The sequence below is a fragment of the Scatophagus argus genome, chromosome 18 (genome assembly GCF_020382885.2).
Source record: "Scatophagus argus isolate fScaArg1 chromosome 18, fScaArg1.pri, whole genome shotgun sequence".
NCBI classification, from domain to species: domain Eukaryota; kingdom Metazoa; phylum Chordata; class Actinopteri; family Scatophagidae; genus Scatophagus; species Scatophagus argus.
Window position 1 is genome coordinate 17,911,930 of NC_058510.1, and position 24,493 is coordinate 17,936,422.

General features: G+C 41.2%; 1 protein-coding gene across 4 annotated transcripts in view; it reads left to right on the forward strand.

The window, feature by feature from the left end:
• The first annotated feature begins 213 nt into the window (after window positions 1-213).
• The window catches only part of LOC124049339 (E3 ubiquitin-protein ligase HECW1), a 72,445-nt gene continuing 48,165 nt past the window's right edge, over window positions 214-24,493 (forward strand). For 3 of the 4 annotated variants that reach the window (XM_046370855.1, XM_046370856.1, XM_046370858.1), the window contains exons 1-4: window positions 214-409; window positions 14,587-14,644; window positions 19,486-19,807; window positions 20,775-20,882. In XM_046370855.1, the coding sequence (XP_046226811.1) occupies window positions 14,618-14,644; window positions 19,486-19,807; window positions 20,775-20,882 (457 nt within the window). In that variant the 5' untranslated portion in view covers window positions 214-409; window positions 14,587-14,617. Of the gene's footprint in view, window positions 410-14,586; window positions 14,645-18,620; window positions 19,160-19,485; window positions 19,808-20,774; window positions 20,883-24,493 lie in introns of those variants that run through there. The other variant, XM_046370857.1, reaches the window with a different exon arrangement.

The window sequence follows — 24,493 nt, forward strand, 5'->3', positions numbered from 1 at the left end:
GCGTACTTTAATTTGCAATTACCTAAATTAACGGAGAAACAGCATTTCACCCAGAACTCATCCTTATAGATGTATATATCACATGCTAATATTTTACATCACAAGTATTGAACAAAAACCGGGACGGTCTTCACAGATCAACCGTACTAATCGATGTACTAGTGACAATGACAGGGAAATGCTTGTCGTATGTTGACTAACTTTACTTTGGTCCAGCGAACGAGGAAAGGATGTGACTAAGACCCTCGATTTGGTGTGCCTCGTCGGCCCTTTGCTCGGCTTGTTTGTGTTCTTCCTGCTTTTTTTTCCCGTCGAAATGGAACTCGGTGGAAAATAGCAGGCGTGTACCTCTTCGAGTTCTCATCCTTACCATTGGAGAATGATCCACCGGCAGGTTATTTTATCCCAGGTAGGTCGTCTCCATTGTTGCTGTGTAACGGATGATGTAGCTTATCATATGAATCTCCAGCAGCGGCCCAGCGCTCTCTGACTCGCCTATTTGAGTGCCTGCCCTGGATTGTGTTCAAAACAGTTAAGCGGAATTTATCTGTAACAGCACATAACTGGAAATTACCGAAGGACGTATGGCTGTCTTGAATCATTCCTTCAATATAGAGCACACATTAACCCAACAGCACTTGAATGAAATTCCTTTTAAGATTTGTTTCACATTACGGTCACACACGGTTCTCCCGTAGCTTCGTTTTTCTGTCGTTGCTAGCAAACACATCGTTTCTAAAAGTTGGAATTACGTCAAGTAAACAGGATGAGCTGAGTTATTGTGAGCTATTGGCTGTGTGCCGAAACAAAGTGTAGGTACTAATCCGAGAAAATCTTGAGTCGTCTTTACTGTAAAATTTTCAATATTTGCAAGTAAGCAACGCAGTATTAGAATAGGTAATTTTCTGAATGGCGTTTTGCGTGATGTGTCAGCGCTGGAGATGTCAGAGCCATATCGCTTCGCCCTAGTTACTCTTCATTTGGGTTGTACCATGAGTCCTAATATGAGAGGTTTCCCCCCCTCCCTTTTCGCCTGGGGATTCCCATCGTGAAAATCCTCTTAAATACTGGGGCAACACGCGACGTCTATGTTTTCCTTTTGTTTCGTAGGTGTTTGGGTGTCATGTAAATCAGTAGCCCTTAAAAACGAAATAAGAAAATAAAATAGTGTGATATGAGAACAGCTGTTAATATAAAAGTTAAAAACATATGAGCAACAAATCACAATTGCTTACATGTCACCACTGATGGAGGCTGTCAAATTGTCAAAAACGTGAGTGAATCATAATGTCTTTCAGTTCATCTATACAAAAACATCATCTCAAATCTCATCTGTTATTTTGGATAATTTTATTTGTTTCTTATGGAACCATAAAAAAAAAAAACTTTAAGAACATAAACTTTGTTCCACAGACAGCAATGAGGTTAGAGTTTTCTGTTCCACTCCAATCCCGGATGCCAGTGATCTGCCACTTGCTGTTTTTAAGATGCTCACAAATAATGTGTATCTTCACTTGGTGCCAGCTGAAGATGAGATTTGATGTTGTCCAATATAAGCATATTTTTTGGGTTTCTGTTGATGTAAAGTTGTTCATGAAGCCACTTGAATGAAAGAACTTCTGTAGTGGTTGGCTGGGCTGCCTAAAGTGAACTGAGAAAAAAAAACCCAGAATCTTTCTTTCTTTTCTCCTATCTGATATGAGACTGAAACCTTGTAGAACCAGTCCTTGGTGCCAACTATCTTACAGAACTGGCTAACTCTCCTTTCGCATAGCTACAACTGTCATCATGACGAGACTTCAAGTGATTTTCACCTCTTTTAACACTTCTTCTGGTCCAGCCTGTGACCATGTTGGTGTTGGTGATGTATTGTTACTATTGTTATGAGAGATTTAACTCACTTAGCGGTTTCACACACAACTAAATTATACTTTACTATCTTTACAACAAATGGCTACTTTATTGACTTACTAAAATATCTTTTAAATTAATGACACATATCAAATCAAAAAATGTGTCTGTACTGTATACACTTCTTCCAAAATCAGGTCCCATGGGTAGATAGGAGGGACTCAGCCTCTCCAGCAGTTCTAAGAAAGATGCTATTTAACCATGTAACCCCAAACAGTGGTTGACCTTTAACTAAATCAGTTTAACTAAATCATTATATGCTGGGCTCTGTGGATGGAGCCTTGCTGTCTTTCTCTGTGTACTGAGGAGATTGAGAACGAGCAGCAGTTTGACATTGACAAAGACTGTTTTTGAGTGACTCATCGTCTTGCACAGAAGATTCAAGACTGTGATATTTCTGCCGCACTGGGCCTAATCAGACAGATGTAGACCAAACTGACAACTCTGTTTTTCTGTGTTAATCACAGAGCCTGAAGGTTGACCAATCAGAGGGTTGCACTGACACTCCACCTGTGATGCTCACGGAAATAAAAATCGTGCTATAAAATCAGACACTTTTGAAGGGAGATGAGATTCTGGAAGACTTCATTTGCACTTCTGATTGTTTTCATTATTGATGTGCAGATTATTGCCTTAGTTGATGTAAGCTTGTGAAAAAAAATCACATTTTCCCAGATTTTTAAATCAGCCCAGCAGTCCAAAAGTCAAACATATTCAGTTTACTATGATAAAAAAACAACAGCAGGAGCTGTTTTCTGCAGGAGGCTACTTTATGTTTCAGTCTTGCGATTACATGATAGGATGGCGTGATACCAGATGGATGATTTCTAATGTCTTCATTGCTGAAATGTACTGATTTTCAGTGTTCTGCTAATTTTTGCTGGTGAGTTTAGAATGGTTGGGTTTTCACTAAGGTTAGAAGTTGGTCTGAATTCAACCTTTTTTTTTCGCTACTTTTTGGTTGTGAAATGTTTTACACAGAAGCCCTGCGGGTCGGCCACCGACTGCAATTCGGGTGAACATCAAAGCTCCAACGCGCCAAGTCAAGTTAAGCAGCAGCCTCGACTGTGCTTTTGCTGCTTTCCCTTTCATGTCAAGCCAGAGAAAACCATGTAGCACATCGTAAAGTGTTCATGTCACGTACGCGGTCGGAGTGATGAGCAGCTGCTTTAATAATTTGTCAGTAATTTCTTCATTTTTAAAGCAAATAGGTTGAACACTCACGGGCTCCACCTTCTTAAATGAGAAGACATGTCACTTTTGTCTAAAATGATAGTAAATTTCAAGTAAATTTGAACTTTTTGGTCAATAAGATAGTTGCAGCTCTACAGCGTCCACATGCGATGCAGTATAGAATGATGTTTTTAAGTTCACCAGTTTAATACCGAAACTGAACAACAGAATAGTTTCTCCAAAACTTGACATGTCCCCGTTGAGATAATCTCAGAGTCCTGCTGCAGAAAAGGCACACACACACATGTTCATGGATAAGCTGTCGGCTGCATGCATCACACAGTGCTGTATATAGAATTAGTATTGATTAGCCTATACAGAGATATGCATTATGCCCTCTGAAGCAAAGAAGCGCGATCCAGCTGCGCGTTGGATGAGTGATAGCAAAGTGTTAGCAAGTATTTTATGTTCGTTAGTCAGGGTTATTAGTTGTTTTTTCAAGAACAGATTTGATTTGCATGATCTCAAATGGATTATGGCTGGTATGTTAACAAATTAGAAATAACTGCAGTTGAGGCTGTAAGAACAGCAGGATCATCAGTATGTTTTGGTTGCGTATCATGACATGTAATGAATGTTGTAGCTTTTTATAGAAGGCTTGCAGTCTTTGACTTCCAGCAGTTAGGACACAAACTGATTGGTAAAAAAGTAAGATTACACTCTTGTATATATCGTCCTCTTCAGTCCAGTCAAGAAGTCGGTGTATTCATCAGTCACATGGAGCCTGGAAGGTGAGACTTGTTGTGCGACTTAGTAGGAGCAATTTGGTTATTGGCAAAGAGTCAATGATTATGGAAAATAATCATCAAAGTAAAATCAGTGTATGCTTTATACACATAAACATCGGGGCACCACCCTGTTACCAGGGACCAATAGCCAAATTAATTAATGGGAAAACAGTCTCTTAAAATTGTGAAGGATGAATCCGAGCACTGGCTGTCATGAATTCAGCTGTTATTACAAGTACATACACAATAACCACAGTCAACGACAGGTTAAACTATAACTGGATTTATTAAACAGCAACAACCATCCATAGATAAGTATCACTTTATAATAAACACTATTATAATCTAAGTTTTATCAACACACATTAACTATTAACTAAGATAACACAGGTACAGCAACAAGAGTATATCTATACATAGGTGTGCCTATATACAGGAGTGTGTGTGTGTGTGTGTGTGTGTGAGAGAGAGAGATGATGACAACAGTATGGGGCTAACAAGCTAGCCAGGTAGCGGCTAACAAGCTAGTGGCTAAAAACAAACAAGATGGCGGTTAGCATGCTAGCCAGAGGGTGGCTAACAAGCTACAGGCTAAAAACAAACAAAATGGCGGTTAGCAAGATAGCAGCTAACAACAAGCTAGTGGCTGACTACAATTAAGATGGCGGATGGCCACATGAGGGGAGGAGCTACAACCAGAATGGCGAGTGGGGAAACTACAACCAAAATGGTGGAGGACTACATGAGGAGGGGTCAGCACACCAGGATGAACAACCACATAAAGGATGACTCAGCAAACAAAACTAGTCACACGCATGTGATGACTCAGCAAAACTCCAAATGACTACCGAAGAATACGCCGGCCGTATTATTCAGAGCCAAGATGGTGATAGCCAACGTGATGTTGCTTATGTGGTCACAGAAGGGAACAATGGGCGGAAGCCTTTGAGCGCCACGTACCCCTTGGTTACGGTTCGTGATCGCGTGCTCGGACTTTCGCCTCACCGTTCAGAAAGAAGAGTGTGAGGAAAGATAGAAATGAAAATACAAGAAAACACAACCCAATAAAATGATCCACTCTAATTCTTTAGAAACTCGCGTGTCACCACACAATAGCGGAGTCAGTAAACCGGAGTTTATCTGCTCAGCTATTGGCCCTTTAACTGGTGACGCGCGGTCTCGCTGAAACGGCGGAAATGACCGACCGGAAACTAAAATCAATGAATGCAGCACTTAAAAGTTACGGAAAGCATGTGTAAACAATCCTACGTTACACTATCTCTGCCCAGACATAAGCCTCTTACGTTGCGTTGCTCCGATCATTCGGAGTTTGAAATAATGATCCGCTTAAACGTTCGCAGCGTCGTCCTCGGCGGGATGCTGGCGGTCCGTTATTCTGATGATGCGGAGTGTTGATCTCTCGGCGGCAGCGGAGAAAATCACCGGTGAAAAAGTTAACAAACTTTGTTTCGTCCTTAACAAAGTCGGCGCGCGGCTCGTTAACGTGCGATCAGCTGATTGCCCAGCGATCCACGTCGGTAAAAGGAAAAAGGAGAAGTTACAGAAAAAAAATACAGCAGTCTGTTTCTCGGCCTGCGAGTTGCAGAACTGTGACCCGGGATCTAAAATGATGTTAATCAAAACGTTTGATTGTTGCTCCCTTTTGGCGGTTTGGACATTTGGAGAGCCTGGAGAAGCTCTCACTGTCACAGCACGCACGGGGAAAAAAGCGAAGGCTGATGGTCGCAGTGACCTTTTATTACCTGAGTGACGTCACCGTAGATTCTTTAGGGATGGCTGGCACACAGCCAATGTCTGTGCTCGTTCGGGGTTCGAACTCAGGAATTTATGACTAGGCGTACGCCATAAAATAGATTTCTAACGGTTAGTCACTCTAAGTCAGGCTTTATGGGTCACATGTAGGCCTCTCTATTGTTCTCCAGAGCACATGACCAGAGATCCCAACATCCCCCCTTTGGTCTGAAGAATGGGGTAGGGGCCACGGTCTTTAGAGCAACATTCTCTAAGGTCGAATGGTCCATGTGCGCTGAAGGTGGTCATCCTTCTGGCTTCCTTCCTGTTGGCTGATGAGCAGACACAGTGATCAACAGTTCAAAGTTCAGAGTTCATTGAGGCTTTAATTCAGAGTTCATTGAGGCTGTAATGTCTGGACAGAGTTGAGGCACAGTCTGGGCAGATATGAATAATGAGCTAACTAACTCCACTATGATTAATTGGCATTTCAACAACACATTTAACACACTTTCAAAAGAGCATAGCTCAATGTAGGTACCCAAGGAAAGAAAGAGAGGAGAAAGAAGAGGAGGAGTATCCGTGAATTGGCTATGTATTCTAATGTAGCCAGCAGCTTAGTGGCTGTATCATGCCGGTCGTAGGCTAATGGGGCTTTGTGGTGACTGTATTCACAAGCCATAGGTGGCCAATTCACTCTGCGAGGATCTCACTTTCCTCTGTTCTTGCAGACACGGTACCCTGGCATTTTTGCTAGGGTGAGTCAACTCTCAAACCACAGAGATCATTCACATCTCTGACAAATGGCTGCTGGGGCAGACCCAGTGGATATTCCTGGTTCAGGTACATGTGTTTAAGGTTCAAAATACAATGAGGAGTCTCCCTCATGATACACCAATATAAATGACATACGTGTAGTGTCTTGCCAAAACCAACATTCAAAACAGACTTCAGTTGCTCATTCTGCCAGTCTATGATAGTTATGGTTACAACAGAGCCTAGCTCTAATTTCTAGAGGTCTATGATAATTATAAGGAGGGATTTATTACCTTCAGTAAATTTAGGGATTGGTTCAATCTAACTGACTTGAAGATTAGAATATAAAAGGTGACCCCCCTTTCCCTGAATTTGTGCTCGATTCAGAGGATGGTTAATTAAAAATGACAGCAGGTAAGGCATCCTTGAATTTAACCTCTGGTGTTGTTGTTCATGGATGTCCAATATGCAACCTGCTGAAGTGTCTGGAGAGTGGTTTTGTAACCATGGTGACCACCACAGGTGAGTCAGGGCGTGGGTGAGCATCAACCCCCCCCCTCCCCGTGGCTGGTCGGGTTAATCTATCCTAAACAGCTGGTGATGCTATAAGAAAATCAAAAGGGGAAATATATATATATATATATAAGGAAAAACAAAAGCAGTTAAAGGAACAGGGTTTCTGGTGTTAGGAGTATGTTTGGGTGACTAGGCGGCCTGAGTGGTCGATCTGAACGTCTCCGCCACACACTTCCTTATAAGCTCTTTTAAACTTTCCTTTTGGAAGTCTTCCCCTTTAAATGGAAGTGGGGCTTTGCCACCATACCTCCTACCCTGTTTGGAGTTGGATTTAAACCTGCCCTTTCTGTCTGGCTGGCGAGTGTCTTTTGCCGGTGGGCTCAGGTTTCGTGACCAGTTAGGACTGTTGGTCCTCTGACTGGGGTGTTCACCCTGTGGGCAGAGTGATTGGTATGCCGGGGGACCTGGTCCCGCTTGCATCTGGGCACGAGGCATCTCGCCGCCTTCCAGTGCCACCTCTGCAGTGGCGGACGGCTGGATCTTCAGTACCCTGGCACTGCTGTTAGCTGTCCTACTTGGGCGTACTCGTGTTTCCCATGCCAGCTGCGCGTACCGCCTCATCTCCTGCATGTTGAGGTTGTTAGTGCGGCAGTGCATGGTCACGTCGTAGCGTACGCTCTCGTGCAGGTTATGGAGGAACAGAGATTTGAATGCATGTTCTTCCTCTAATCCAGGCGCATTACGCCCTTGGAAATATGCTGCTCTGAGACGCCTGTAATACTCCCAGGGAGGCTCAAGTTTCTTCTGCGTGACAGCAAAAGCATCAAGAGTGGCGGAAGCATGGTCTGTGTAGTGGGAGTATTCTTCCCGCAGGGCTTGGCAGAGCGCTGAGTAATGGTCTCTGGTTCTTGGTGGGAGAGTCTCCATGAAGACACGGACGCTCCTGGAGGTGGTTTTCCAGATCAAGCGAAGTTTCTCCCGGGCAGACGCATGGGGAAGATCAAGGAGACAGCGATCTACCTCCCTCAAGTAGCCATCGATGGATGACTCCTGGTTCCTGGGGTCAAAGCTCTCTATGTCTCTTGCAAGAGATTCAAGCTGACGTATGCGCAGACCCTGTTGATAGTAGGTGCTGGCGTCGTCAGAGTCATCTGAGGATTCTGGATTCCTCAAGTCCTGGGGGGAAAGACCATGACTACTCCTTTGTTGCGGAGAAGAGGTTTGGTCAAAGCGAGGGCGTGAGCGGCGCCCTAGATATGGCATGTCGGCCGGTGTGGGGCCAAAGTCCCTGTCGTCTCTCAAGGAGTATGGCTGATGTCCACCTTTCTCCAGGGAGGTTCTTCCTTTGGCAAAGTCAGGTATGGAGCGCTGGAGAGCTGATGAAGTTGCACTTCTTGTGCCTGAGGCATTCCCATGCCTATGGTGGACCAGTGGAGGAGTGTACTGGTCAAGAATGATCATGTCGGGCATCTCAGTAGGGGCTACTACCTCTCCACTAACTGTCCTCAGATCAGCGGGTGTGGCTCGAACTGTCTGTCGAGCACCCTCAAGCTCCTGACATATGGTGGCTATCCGTGCTCGGGATGCCTGTCGTTCAGCCCGCAGCTTGTCCTCCATGGTATCCGCCGTTCGCGTTTTAACCATCTCTTCTGGGACAGGGGCTGCATCTGGGTCAGAACCAATATCAGACGGATCAGGGATCAAGGCTGCTTTCACCTGATCCTCCGTCGTTTGGAGCTGCAAATTTAAATAAGGACAATCCTGCTGGATGGTCTCATTTTCCTCCTTAACTTCACTCAGCTGATCCCTAAGGTCCTTAACCTCTTGCTGTAGGATCAAGTTTTTGTGTTGCTCAGCATGATAGCCGGTCTGCAACACTGTAATCTGCTCCATATACTCTGCAGCTTGTAACTGGGCTTTACGGTGATAAAGCATTGTTACCTGACTGAGCATCTGAGAAATGAGGGACAAGTGACAAGTGACCACTTCCTGTATTTTCTTATCACAGGTGCTAGCGTTGTAGTTGTTCAGGTCACTCATGCCATTAACTGCCAATTTCACGAGGCCAGTGACTGTGGCCTGCAGGTTCAGGTCATCTGCCTCTTGGGAGCCTCTAGCTCCTGGGGTGTGGGAATCCCTACTGCTCATTTTGTCTTTCCACTGAACAGACAAAACAAAAATCAAAAACTGCTACACTGAGCAAGTTTAAGTTGCACAGGTGGGCTTCAACCTGTGGCTTACAAACCTACAAAAATCAACAATGTGCTGGGCTAACTCTGGCTGCTAAGTAGTTGTAACTGAAGTTACACAGGAGCACTATACCTTATGCTAAAGGAGTTAGTGCACGTCAAAACAGGACTCACAGAACCAGGAAAGCAAGAGAACACGGCCTGTGTTCTGCCACTTAACCTAGGTAATCCACTGTCCAATCTATGGCACCTCTTAGTGCAATCACAACACAACACCACCAATACTCTTAGTACCCGTAATTAATAGTTAACAATTAAAAAAAAAAATGCAGGGGACGGCTTCTTCACTCTAATTCTGAGAAAAGAGGAGAACAAGGAGAATAATAAAACAACACAAAAGAAACGAAATTCTCTAAACCGTCAGCAGCAGGTTACTGTGGTGATACTGTAACACAGCTGGAATTAGACAAACTCACCTGGGACCCCAATTATGTTGGTGGACCCATGGAAAAGTTTGGTTTTGCCTTTTTTGTTATTGTGTTTATACTGTAACACAGCTAGAATAAGACAGCCTCACACGGGGCACCAATGATGTTGTGCGACTTAGTAGGAGCAATTTGGTTATTGGCAAAGAGTCAATGATTATGGAAAATAATCATCAAAGTAAAATCAGTGTATGCTTTATACACATAAACATCGGGGCACCACCCTGTTACCAGGGACCAATAGCCAAATTAATTAATGGGAAAACAGTCTCTTAAAATTGTGAAGGATGAATCCGAGCACTGGCTGTCATGAATTCAGCTGTTATTACAAGTACATACACAATAACCACAGTCAACGACAGGTTAAACTATAACTGGATTTATTAAACAGCAACAACCATCCATAGATAAGTATCACTTTATAATAAACACTATTATAATCTAAGTTTTATCAACACACATTAACTATTAACTAAGATAACACAGGTACAGCAACAAGAGTATATCTATACATAGGTGTGCCTATATACAGGAGTGTGTGTGTGTGTGTGTGTGTGTGAGAGAGAGAGATGATGACAACAGTATGGGGCTAACAAGCTAGCCAGGTAGCGGCTAACAAGCTAGTGGCTAAAAACAAACAAGATGGCGGTTAGCATGCTAGCCAGAGGGTGGCTAACAAGCTACAGGCTAAAAACAAACAAAATGGCGGTTAGCAAGATAGCAGCTAACAACAAGCTAGTGGCTGACTACAATTAAGATGGCGGATGGCCACATGAGGGGAGGAGCTACAACCAGAATGGCGAGTGGGGAAACTACAACCAAAATGGTGGAGGACTACATGAGGAGGGGTCAGCACACCAGGATGAACAACCACATAAAGGATGACTCAGCAAACAAAACTAGTCACACGCATGTGATGACTCAGCAAAACTCCAAATGACTACCGAAGAATACGCCGGCCGTATTATTCAGAGCCAAGATGGTGATAGCCAACGTGATGTTGCTTATGTGGTCACAGAAGGGAACAATGGGCGGAAGCCTTTGAGCGCCACGTACCCCTTGGTTACGGTTCGTGATCGCGTGCTCGGACTTTCGCCTCACCGTTCAGAAAGAAGAGTGTGAGGAAAGATAGAAATGAAAATACAAGAAAACACAACCCAATAAAATGATCCACTCTAATTCTTTAGAAACTCGCGTGTCACCACACAATAGCGGAGTCAGTAAACCGGAGTTTATCTGCTCAGCTATTGGCCCTTTAACTGGTGACGCGCGGTCTCGCTGAAACGGCGGAAATGACCGACCGGAAACTAAAATCAATGAATGCAGCACTTAAAAGTTACGGAAAGCATGTGTAAACAATCCTACGTTACACTATCTCTGCCCAGACATAAGCCTCTTACGTTGCGTTGCTCCGATCATTCGGAGTTTGAAATAATGATCCGCTTAAACGTTCGCAGCGTCGTCCTCGGCGGGATGCTGGCGGTCCGTTATTCTGATGATGCGGAGTGTTGATCTCTCGGCGGCAGCGGAGAAAATCACCGGTGAAAAAGTTAACAAACTTTGTTTCGTCCTTAACAAAGTCGGCGCGCGGCTCGTTAACGTGCGATCAGCTGATTGCCCAGCGATCCACGTCGGTAAAAGGAAAAAGGAGAAGTTACAGAAAAAAAATACAGCAGTCTGTTTCTCGGCCTGCGAGTTGCAGAACTGTGACCCGGGATCTAAAATGATGTTAATCAAAACGTTTGATTGTTGCTCCCTTTTGGCGGTTTGGACATTTGGAGAGCCTGGAGAAGCTCTCACTGTCACAGCACGCACGGGGAAAAAAGCGAAGGCTGATGGTCGCAGTGACCTTTTATTACCTGAGTGACGTCACCGTAGATTCTTTAGGGATGGCTGGCACACAGCCAATGTCTGTGCTCGTTCGGGGTTCGAACTCAGGAATTTATGACTAGGCGTACGCCATAAAATAGATTTCTAACGGTTAGTCACTCTAAGTCAGGCTTTATGGGTCACATGTAGGCCTCTCTATTGTTCTCCAGAGCACATGACCAGAGATCCCAACAGACTCATTGATGTAATGTAAGTTTCCATCTCTGTTTAGATGGCTGCTGTGGTGGTTGCTGCGATGTCATCCAGCTTTAATATTTAACCTGATGCTCTCAGAAGTGTCTGCACAACACCGGGCTGAGCACTGTGAGGGGGAGCAACAGTTTGGGTATAGAGGGGTGGGGTGGGCTGGCTCCTTATATGTAGCCACATTTTGTTTCATAAATGTATCTGCCTTCTGTGCACTGAGGTTTCATGTCACGCTGGAAGCTATTTGTCTAGCTAGCAAGCCCCTCACACACCGTCTTTGAAAAAACCTGACCCATAAAGAAATCAGTTTAAAAGCAATGCACCCTCTCACAGCAAAGACCTACATTCATATGAGAATGAAGCTGTTTTGTCCACTGCACACCAAAGGCACATAATAAACGGCATATAATTACAAAATTTAAAAACTATAGGCTATACTATAACTATAACTATAAACTAACTATATATAGATCACAGTACGCTGGTGAAAGGCCAGCATGGATGATTTAGTCGAGCAATTAGCTGAAGGTGGTACCTCACAGTGTTCAGGAGATCCTTTTCATTGCCAGGAGATGTTCTGCAGTCTCAGGCTCTACCTATGTGCTGTATTCATAATCATGAACACAATTATTGAAGTGGTTATTTATGCAAGTGTCAGAACAAGTAGGAAGGACAACTGGGGATATTTCTCTGGAGATTACCATGCATATCAGTTACTTTAGCTAGCTAATTAGCCCCATGCTAATTTGGCACTTATTGACTAATGAAGACTGAAGGGATGAAAATGACTGGGAAATGTGAGTTTGTATGATTTGTCTTTGTGCCTGTGCTCTTACATATCTGTATACATGTGCCAGATTGTGCACACTTTGTCTACACATTTGAATTCCCACCTCATTTGATGGTTATAGCAACAACAGGACAACTGCTGGAGCCTGACACAACATAGATGAAGAAGTGTATTCATAATAAAAACAGTTGTTGGTCACTGTAACAATAATACATACTGTATGGGACAATAAGAAAATATGGACACAAGGGAAGAAGATCACATGAATTTGATTGTTTCTGGGATTGAAACTATTGCTATTCACCAGCTGTCTCTCACATCTTAGATGTCAGACTGTCCTTGAATACATCCACATCATAAAGGTTGTAGAGTGTAGTGAGAAGATGGTTAAAAAAATCTGACATTCAAGCTGTTTTAAAGTGTGAGTGTGTTTTCTAATTTTAACCTGAAAGTGATACATGAAAAATATGAAAGAAAGAGTAAAACATGGAGATTTATACCACCTTCTATGTTCAGATTAAGCCTAAAAAGTCAAGCTAAGCCATCCCCTGTCTTTGTGGCCTTGTGGATGTGAAGCTTTTGTGCAGCTGCTCATCCATGAAAACTTCCTGAAGCTCCTGATACACAGTTCATGTGCTGATGTTGCTTTTAGAGGCAGATTGGAACTGTGAGATTCAGTATTGAAAACACTGACATATACAGTATAAAGACGGACGACACCACTGTACCAAAATGAAGCCAAAATATCCCAGATATGAATGCTATCATCTTGTGCTGGTGACATCATTTGGAGCCAGAGTCTGTGCAGTAGAGATAGGGTGGTGGAACCACGGGATCGAATTCCCACCCATAAACCCTACTGAACCAACTGAACCAGTCACGAGCAGTGCTTGACTATCAATTATGATGTTTTAGCCCCTTTTTATAGCAACAAATAACTAATTAAAACTCAAGTTAAATGAAAAATGGACACTTAAATGTGGTAAGAACTAACTAAAATGACAGAAACTAACTTTTTTTTGGAAATGTTTATTTGATGTGTTCAAATCCCATCTGCTAACATGAAGAGGAAAGGGTTTATGAACCACATCAGCACTCAGATCCAGGATATTTTGTCTTCTTTTTGTACAGTCAATATATGTATGTCAGTATATAATTTAGAATGTCACATAACATTAATGACCTAACTACTGCATTTGTGAGTTCTGGTGAAGAGACACAGGGACAGTTACTGTTACATTGTAAGCTTGATGATAACCACTGTGTTTTATTTTCAGGATTAAATGTGTCCATGATCTGTGTTGAAAGATTTCCCATCAACACCATCAAATGGTGATTTAGTTAGGAAGTGGCTGAATTCTAGGGTCAGCTGTTGTCTAGTGGTAACTAATGGGTTATCAAATATGATGTTTTACCTTGGAATATGGCCCTATATCCCAGTAGATTGTCATTGTCCATTGTCCTTTCAGTTGCAGACCAATCAGGAAGCAGTAAAATGCTAACAACAAGTTACCTACATGCGTATGACAGCAGTACAACACTTTCCCAACACTTGAGCTTCCCACCCCGACTGTGATGTCAGAAATGGTCATCATGTGAATACAATTTGTTATTCTGAAAATATTGATTATAGCTGTTTTAAATCAACTCAGGGTTAAGGTCCGGTAGTGATCAACCACATAAATACTGTAGTGAATACAGCCGACACACATATTGCATAGAGGGTGGTGAACCATATTTACTGAACCAGATCGCATTATAAAGAAAATGACATTTAACAACATATTTGTCTCCACTCCAGCAATGCAAATCATGTGACCATCAGTAGATGCACATGAAAGTTGTTTTTATTGTTTTGCAAATTGTTTTATGTCTGTTTGTTCATTGCTGTATATCCCTGTTCTGTGTGGAAGTCTGTGTGTTTTTGTCTCTCTTTTTCCTTTTGTATGTCCATTTGTGCTTCTGCACCTTCTCAATTATTCATATTTTTATCTGACAAAGATGAAGTATGAAAGTATGATGATGCTGTTATTTCCCTTCTAACATAAGTGCACAGAAATGCCATATTTGACTTTCACCTGCTGCCTTCACTGCCTCTGCTTTTTGTTTCTATGGTTTGTAACACAGCGCCCTTCTCCCACTTCCCCCAGGTTTTGGTCTGCTTTGGGTTGACTGGTCATTATGCTGATGCAGCTCTGTAGTATCAAGGTCAGTGCCCCCCACCCCCACCTGCCACCACCATCGCCCACTACCTTCTCCATTTGCCTGCTAAACATTACCCATCACCCCGTTTGTCTCTTAAGAATATGGGATTTTGAAGGCTGGTACAAAAAGAGTACATATTTTGCACAGCATATTTTAATACATTTTGTTCTGACATTCAGTAGCTTTACATGTGATCATGTTGATGCCAAAATATATGCTGACAGCATTGTGTTCTGTTTATAAAAACATTTGCCAAATCAATTAAAAAACAAAGCAATATATCAGTATAATCCTAGGTTTAATCAATAATGATGCTTGCTTTTCCCTAATATTCATATCATTGCATAGAATTCTACTGTGCGTGCAGATTTCATCGCCAACTGCACATACAATGTACTTCAGTAGTCAGACCAATCCGTCAAAGCTGGCAGAGTCGAACCCTGAAGCTCCTTTCTAACTGGAGCATCCTCTCGTCTGGTCTAAGATCCCAGGATGGAAAACTCTCCCTACTCCCTCACACTGGGACTTGGTTGCAATGATGCTGCATCTTGCAGTAATCACAGCATCCGTGCTCAACAGACAGTGAAGTTGTAGAACCTGTCAGCACAATGTTCACAGGTGCTGAGATGCTCACATTCACAGGCTTGTGAGACTACTAGCACCAGTAGGCTGGATCTCTGCTGAATTAGGTCAGTCACTTTAAAGGGGGTGAATATTTACGCAGTCACTTATATTACATTATATATTTTCAGTTCATTGACATTACTTTGTAGAAATCTGTTTACATTTTGACATTAAAGAGTTTTATTTATTTTCAAAAACAGCCAAATTATATTGACTATGATTCAATTTATAGAAGCAATAAAAGGAGAAAATATCCAACGGTTGGATACTTTTTATAGGCACTGCAGTTTGGGATTATTTTACAGGGATTACACCTCATAGCAGTAGTAGTATCTTCTGTTTTAATAACCTGGTCTGTACCTATAGTGAATCCCATTGAAACCTCAGGGCAGTGCTACAAGATAACTGTTTATAACAGGTTTTTTATAAACTTGAATAAATAAACTTCCATCAGCTGTGAGGATCTTCTTTCATCCCAGATGCAGACTCTTTTTACCCTAATGATACTTGTTCTCTGAAAAAGTACATTGTCAGTCTCAAATGCTCGCCCAGCCGCAATTGCTATGATGTAATGCTTAAAGGCTAAAGGGACACGTCCAAAATTTTCATTGTTTTAATGAGGACTAACTAATGAGTTGAGCAAAATTAACACTGTCCTGGTTTACAGGTTTGGATGTGATGTGTAAACATAAGGCCAATGCACAGCAAGACAGATATTCAGTATGTACAGTATCATCTTAGCTCCCACAGTGTATGTTCTAATCCTGAACCCACATTTTTCTAAATTAACCTAGAAAGTATCATGTACTTAGCTAAAGATAAGCTAAGATAAGCGTTGGCTCCTGAAATAAATGTCTAGTTAGTGCTCATCCAATTATGCTGTCCTGTAACTGCCTAGTTAGCATGCTAATGTTTGTAGCTTGCATTCGAGCGGACATAGTAGTATCTATTCTAGAAAGACCAAAAAACGTCACCACCCTTCATTAAATCCATAGCATCTGTCTTACAAACAACCTTGCTCCTCGGTATACAGTTATCAGCCGATAATGAAATTATAGAAGATAAATAGAGTTGCTATCTGCTCATAAACACACAGAAGAAGGAGGAGGAGGAGAAGCAGAAGAAGCAGCACAGCTTGCGGTTGTCATGCCCATGATGTCCAGTTGCTGTACCTAGGCAGAGCGACGCAGTGAAGACCAAAGAGCCAAACATGTCGTCACCTGTGTTGATGTTTTTAATAGTAGTTAGTGGAAGGCATCATTTTAATTTGTAGTACATGCTGAGAGCGGAGAGGATAAAGTCTCTTATTAGAGCTATGGAACACAAATCACCCAACTTTACTCACTATATCTGAGCTTCTCTTACCCTCAGGTGTGCAGAAACTACAGCTTCTGACTAAAATGTGAAAGTACTGGTTATCTTATTGGTATAAATAAATAAATAAATAAAATGAAGGAAACAGTGCTTCAAAGACAACACAACCAGCTGCCAATTTATTGTAACCAGAAGCCTTGTCTCTGAAGTCTGGGTCAGGTGGAGACATAATCTGGCACACCAATATTGCTTTGACAGTTGTCAGGGTATAAAACCAATAATATACTGATCTTTATGAATCAAGACTCGATAGTCTAAAATGGCATAGCCGTAAGTGGTGAAGAAAAGTGTTTAAATTGGAAATTTAATCAAATTATGACCTTAAAATCAAAAGTCAAATAGAATTGTTGATTTAGAGAATTGTGACACCCCTGTTAATAATATAATGAACAAGTGATTATTTGAAATTGTGTTTCATCAGCCGCTAAATGCCTTCCATCCATTTCATTTTCATGACTTTCCACTGTCAAATAGGTAGGACATATTTAGAATACTGTGCTATGATTCCCAAAATTAATTAGGATATACTAAACTCGGGGTAATGTATGTTGAATTCTCCATCTCCTCCCTCCATACGAGCAGTCACGTCAGTGTCACTCTCAGCACCTTAATTTCTCTAAATGGCAGGCTTCCGCATTTTTAATAGCTTCTGTGTGCACTGGTCCAAAAGATGTGTTGATGCATGCATGTTCCTTTTGTGTTTGTACAGTCAGTCTAATTATCTTAATGACTTCTTCGCCAGTTGGTGTGAACTGTTTATTCCCGAACATGACATTTTTTTTAATCAGTCATACCAATTTTGTTTTAATAAGGTCGACGAATATAAACTTGCATTAGGACTAGTTCACTTATTTACATTTGTAACTTTAACCTGTGCTGTCTTTGAGCTGTGTTGTACTCTATGACCCTAAACCATCACATAAACTATTGAAAAAGTCACTGACTGGTGACTGCTTTCTCGAGGATCTTAGAGAAGAAAGAAGGTTAGATATAGGTCTGTAGCTGGCTAAAATTTCTGGATCAAATAGTAGGCTTTTTAAAGAGAAGTTAGCCTGTTAATACACTTACAAACTTGTACAAAACAATGACATAATTAACCCAGAATTAAACAGGAGTGGTCGCACCACAACCAATGCAGTCACAGGAGGAACATTATACCAGAAAACATTTCTCTCTCTTCTCTGCAAAACACGCAGAATTGTCTAGAGACCCTGTCTGCGATATCAGAATGAACAGGTAAATGAAAGGTAGCACGAGGAGAGATTGTCCACTAGTTAATCCATGTCACGCCCATGGTTTTCATATTTTGGTATATTTTGCGTTCATTCATTCCAGCAACCTGACTGCTAGCCTACAGATGACAGACGCTAGGCTAGCTTACTAGTTAATGCTAGTTTTCATGGTTAACTACCATCAGTACCATCAGTATTGGGTAGGTAACAGGTTTTCATTTTAAATCACCGTGGCTGTTGGCTAGTTAGTTATGCTCTGGGTGGTAAAAAAGCTACTGATGTCTCTTCTTTGGTGGCATAGTGCATGCTATCTACAGAATACAATATTGTTCACAAAATCATGTTATGTGTTCTGTGCAGTGTATAGTGCCTTCAAACCCCCTCCCTTTCAGTCAATCAAATCCTAGCATTAGCTAGCATAAACTGGTTGTCTTCAACATGTAACACCTGCGGGAACACATCGAAATTGTCTCATGTCTTGACTCCAAAGTGTCACGCCCTGGATTTCTGTCTTTTGGTTTTTTAGTCCATGTGTCATGTTTCATGTGTGTCTTGTGTTTCCATGTGTCATGTTCCAGGTTTTTGTCATGTCCTGTTTTATTTTGAAATACTTCCCCTGTGTGTCTCTTTCTCATGTAGCTTTGCTTTTGTTTATCTTGATTGCTTTCTCCTCCCCTTATGTGTTTCACCTGTGTCTCGTTATCTTGTGTATTTAGCCCTTGTCTTTCCTGTCACTGTTGTGGGTGTGTTTTATTGTCTTCATGCTGGGGATCAGCCCATGTCCAGTTGGTCTGTAAGAAAATTGAAACGTACCCATATACTTTTCACACATGTTTTGAGTAAGGCTTAGCTAACTAGCATGTTAACAGCATGCTAAGCCAACAGCACACCACTTAAGCTACCAAAAAAACCAACCAGTTCTCATTCTGTTCAACAGGCTTCTTAGATTTATTATTCATAAAGCTTTACTGATACTTCAATATCAGTGATATTGATTATTGGAGTTTAAGTTACTGATGCACTCCACTAACCCACGTTTAAGTACTGAATCAGTTTTGTGAGAAAAAAATCCGATGGGAACACTACAGTTGCATGGGATGACTGGGTGACTTCATAGTGATTTAGCAGCTTGCTTTTCAGCAGGTTGCACCTAAAAAGTGAGCTGCTGAATAATTTCGATTGACACACTGGCTCTGTCCTTCTCGGCCACAAACAGATTAGAGCAACATGGTCAAATATTAATACAACACAACTGCTCTGCTTTTATATGGAAACCCCTGGATGAAAGGAAAGTAATGTTTTAACTGAGTCTTGCTGTACACTCTCTATGACATGATCATTTAAAATTGGTAATATATAGTACAGTAAACTAGAATATTGCGTAGTAACCTATATTGCTAAACTCAGAGATATGTAACATGTGCTAAATGGCAACTTTACAGCACATTTTTAAAATGTGTTAGGACAATCCATAAACACCACAAAAAAAGTATCAGTGCTTAACAGGAGAAAACAAGCTAATTATAGTAGAAATCCCAGATGCTTTCTCCTTTGATTTTCAGAACAGAATATATTTATTTGTCTTAAAGCTTCTTTCTGTGTATCCTGTTATAGAACTTGTACCAGAATCGGCTCCTGGGCCTGGCGGCCATGGCCTCACCGACCCGCAGCAGCCAGACCCGCCAGCGATGTAAGGATGCTGTTCGTCACAGCTATGGCCCAGATACCTACGCTGTCAATGGACTGAACCAGGAGGCCTTCATGCTGGGGCTGTCACGGTCCACCAGCGACACTGATCTGGTCTCCCCAGATGCTCGTTCCACCCTCACTATCAGCTCCTCCCACTACACCATAGGCCAATCTGAAGACCTGGTGATCACATGGGACATCAAGGAGGAAGTGGATGCTGGAGACTGGATCGGAATGTATCTTGTTGGTAAGACAACATATGACATGATGACTTTGAACGTTAAAGGTTGATTAAGACAAGATCAATAATGATTTTTTAGGTAAATTTAATGACCCTAGCCTCATTGTGAGCTATGAAAAAACATCTTGTTTCTTTTTTGTTTATTCCACTCTGCAGTGAGGTGAAGCTTGTTGTAATAAAGTTTAGTTTTAGAGTGTTGAACATGTAGTATTATGCAATGTTTTATGAATAATTTACCTTGTATAGCTAATTTAAATTATGACTATGATTATTATTTAATGATGGTTACATTATGATTTTCATGGAAGATTTCACTGTTTTGAGGTGGCTGCAGAAATCAGAAAGGAATAGGACTCAAAATATAGACAAAACCTGTAGAACCAAAACTATCAGGACTAGATACTGTTAAATGTACAAGAACTGTCTTTATCCTGATTCTGTAACTCCTTGTTTATTTTGACTTAAGCCCTGAAATCAGCTAGAAGGTGTACCTAATGCAAAAACCAAGCCATCATCTGTCACTGTCCACAGACTTCAGCAGTCTCAATTGTGTTGGTTGCGACCTGAACAGTAGAGTTAGACAGACACTGTTTTTCCTTCATCTTGACATTCTGTTAACTCACACTACACAGCTTCCCTGCACGACCAGAACCCGTGAATTTTTATGCTCATACTGCTCAGATCAGTTTGACCAGCAACGAGAAGAGTACTCACATAAGCATGGAACAATAGGGCAGTCTTGTTCAGTGATTATTCCAGTAAAATCACGGGCAAATTTGAAGTTTTATATCACAGTGCTGTTTCTTTTAAATTTTAACAAGAGATTAACCATAACACTATTCCAGTAATATAAAAAGAAACTAAATACAGTCTTTAATAGTTATTATGATGCATAATGAAATATGACTTCTTCAAGAAAATCTGGAGGATTTGAGTTGTAGTGTGGTTTGATTAGTTTAATCTCTCTTCTCAGATGAGGCTTTGTCTGAGAACTTTCTCGACTATAAGAACCGCGGCATCAACGGATCTCACAAAGGACAGATTGTTTGGAAAATTGATTCCGGCTCCCACTTCAGTGACTGTAAGTAACAAAAACACTCTTTTGGGCAAGAAACATTTTTCCCTCAAAGAAATTTTCTCAATAAAATCAGCCTGTATCATACTGTTAAATCAATTGTACCAATTTCTTGTCTAGTGAATGTTTTGCCCATGTCTGGAATTCTGCTAGCCAGGTTCTACCAATCATATGCAGTCTGTCAAATCGATGTATGCTTATTCATAATCACAATCAATCTGTCTGTGCATAAAAAACAGTTAAATTGTTTATTGCAATATGGAGACATTCAGTGAATTTGTTTAAAGGTAGTGTAGATGTTGTAACGGTGAAATAAAGCAGCACTGATATCAGTTCAGATACAGTAATGGTATGGAAGAAACAGTGCTACACTATACTATAGTTTGGTTCACTTTGTCGCTGACTTATTACAAACACACTAAGTGAAGTAAACATGAAGTTGGGATTTTCAGTATTTTTTTAATTTTGGTGGTCCTGCATTATCAATGCTACAGATGGGAAGAAAATTTTAAAAAGTGACAGACAGACACTGGTTTCTATTGAAGAGCTTAGTTGTAAACCCTTTAAAGAGCGAGTGCATAGGATTCAGTGGCATCTATCAGTGTGGTTTCAATTTATAAACAACTGAACAACCCTCACCTCACCCTCCTCTACAATGACCACAAAATGTGAAAAACATGAAAGCTCCTTTCTAGAGCCAGTGTTCAGTTCATCTTTTCTGGGCTACTGTAGAAATATTGCAGTGCAACAAGACGGACTCACTTATGTATAAAATGATGACATGAGAGCCTTCCAAAAACCGGAGCCGATAGATAGATAGATAGATAGATAGTTAGATGCTTTATTGATCCCGAGGGAAATTCAAGAATCCCGAGGGAAATTCAAGAAAATCTTGATCACCTCCTGGTGGCTGGCTGCGGTATAGGTCTTAAACCCCTCCTCCTTCATTTTAGCAGATGGGAAATGTGCCAAACATAAAAACGCAAATCATACTTCAGATAAATTTTTCCCAGGGATGGTTTCGACACAAAGGAGTTGAACAACGCTTGATCGCTGCTGCACCGACTCTGGCTCCAAATGATGGCACCTGTGCAAGATGGCAACACTAGTGTCTGGGATGTTTTGACTTTATTTTTGTAGAGTAGGAGGAAGTGGAGATGTGTCGTCTCTATATATGTCAGTGGGTGTATGAGAATGGGAGAGGACCAGCTCCCTCTGTTGATATGAAAGGCTCATTCCAAGGAAATGAAAACAGATCTTAGTGTCAGGTGATTACACACTAATGACAACATGGTTATGAATATTATCTGCCCCTAAACCCTACACACTGTACATTTGATAAAATTGTATCACGTATCACTTCCTGTTTAAGTTAGTCTCAGTCACTATTTGACCCATTTAGCTGATAAGCTGGTGCTCTCAGTTCCACTTGTAAACACTTTCAGTTTGGTTAGTTTACTTTTGGTGGAACATTTTGCAACACACATTAAAACTCAACATACTTATATAGGAAAATCTAAACCATGGGGCTGCCCTGTTTTAACTGTTTTTCACTGTGTTCTGTTGTCTGTTTTCTCTGTCATTTTTTAATTTATGCATTCTTTTAAAGTATACTCTTGACATTATTGAAAATGAGGGCATGATTCTTTTAGATTTAGGCTGGTCTGAGAACTGTCAGTGAGAACAGCTCTCAGACCAGCCTAAACTAAGAACACAGGTAGACTCACCAGAGTTTCTTGATTGAGCCTATAAACCCATACGCTGCAGTAGCAGTATGTGAAGTGGCAGTCCAATCCCTGTAACAGTAACAGGGTTGCTTGCAGAGTCTCATCATTACAGGGAGGGAGAGGGAGAGAATGGATATGGTGAGACAGTCACAAATGGTGCACAATCACTGTGTTTGGAGACATGGGGAATTGTGTGTACGAGTGTGAGACTGCGCGAATGCACACATTGAACAGAATACATTTGTCAGGGTAAAGCCAAGCAGGTGGCTCCATTTAGTAACACCAACCTGTATATCACTGATGTAGGTGGCTTTTTCAGAATCTTTAGGCTTTATAGGACTGTAGCTGTTACATTAAATTGCACTGGAGGTTTTTGGCTCTGCTTGCGATCGAAACGGGCACTCCATCAATCTTTAGATCAAAAAAAGATACTAGGAGTAAATCCCATCTTCTGAACCAGCTTTTAATCTGCTGAGCACAGGCTCATAGGATGACAGTAAAACAGGAGTCAAAGGGATTGCTGAACCAAACGAATGAGCCAGGAATTATGTAACTTTGACCCAGCATGCTCTAAATGGGAAATTGGCCTTGCTGGAAAGTTCCCACTTGTTCTGCACTGCCAGCATAGATTACTCCTTCACTGTGTGGAGTCTTATTAGAGCATAGTAATGTCAACGTAATATTCAATTTCAGTGTAGTTCAATTTATTTATATAGTGCCAAATCACAACAAAGTTATCTCACACTGACCCTTTCCAAATAGAGCAGGCCCATGCTCTTTAACATTGCTTTTGCTTTGTTGAAATTTGAAAAAAAATTGGGCCAAAATGTGCAGCATTTCCCATCTTCAAATTCTCTTCAGATATTTCTGCAATGAGTTTACATCGGATGATTCATTACTTATCACGCTGTTTGCCAAATTTAAATTGGAAAGCTGTGTTGCATCATGCAGCAAATCCAGATAATAAGAAATAAGAAGATTCAATTGTTGAATCACATATCCCTAGGAAATAAATACACCATCTTTATGCAGATCTCTAGTACATGCCATTATAACTCACCTGTTTTCAGCATACAGTACTGCCAAAACAATGATGCCAATAGCAGGGGTATTCCATAATAACTATTAGTGTACATGCTGCACTAGGGATGAGGGAAATATTTATCAGTTTGAGTATTGTATTTATTATATATATTATAAATATAAAATATAAAATATATCTATATTATATATTTTAGGTTTAGTGAAACTATTGATTAATAGCTCACATCTAATGATTTGCCACTGGTTCATTTTGTTTTCTGTGTTTAAACCCAAACTGCTAGACAACAGTCTGCTACTCAACGATGTCAGCTGAGACAAGATGAATTAAGCACATAACGCTTGCTTACAGTATTGCAACATATTGTGATATATTGAATCGTAACCTATTAGTGTAATATTCATGCTAGTACAGAGCTGTATAATGCAGCAAATTATTTTGTATTTGGTGGATAAGAATTCTTTCACTTGTAAAATGTTGAGTTTAACATCTCTTATCTCTATTCAATCACTTCTACCCTCTGCCAGTTTCCAACACATGACAAGTGTAATCATTTCAAATGACCATTTGTTTCCTCTACCCTAACCCTGAGGTTGAGACTTGTCCAATACCTTTGGTTTATAAAAGCCCTTTCAGAAGCTAAAAACAAATTCTCGGTTGTCATAAAGGTGGCATCTTTAAAGTGCAAGATTTTCACTCTGGGGGGGTGGCTTATCAGTTCTGCAGTAACGAGTCTAGAAGACTTTAGCTGTGCTAGCAGTCCTGTGAGACTGTGCTTAGCCACAGCGGTACTTGTAGCTAAATGCTAAAATCAGAACCATGACAATGCTAACATCATTGTTCATCAT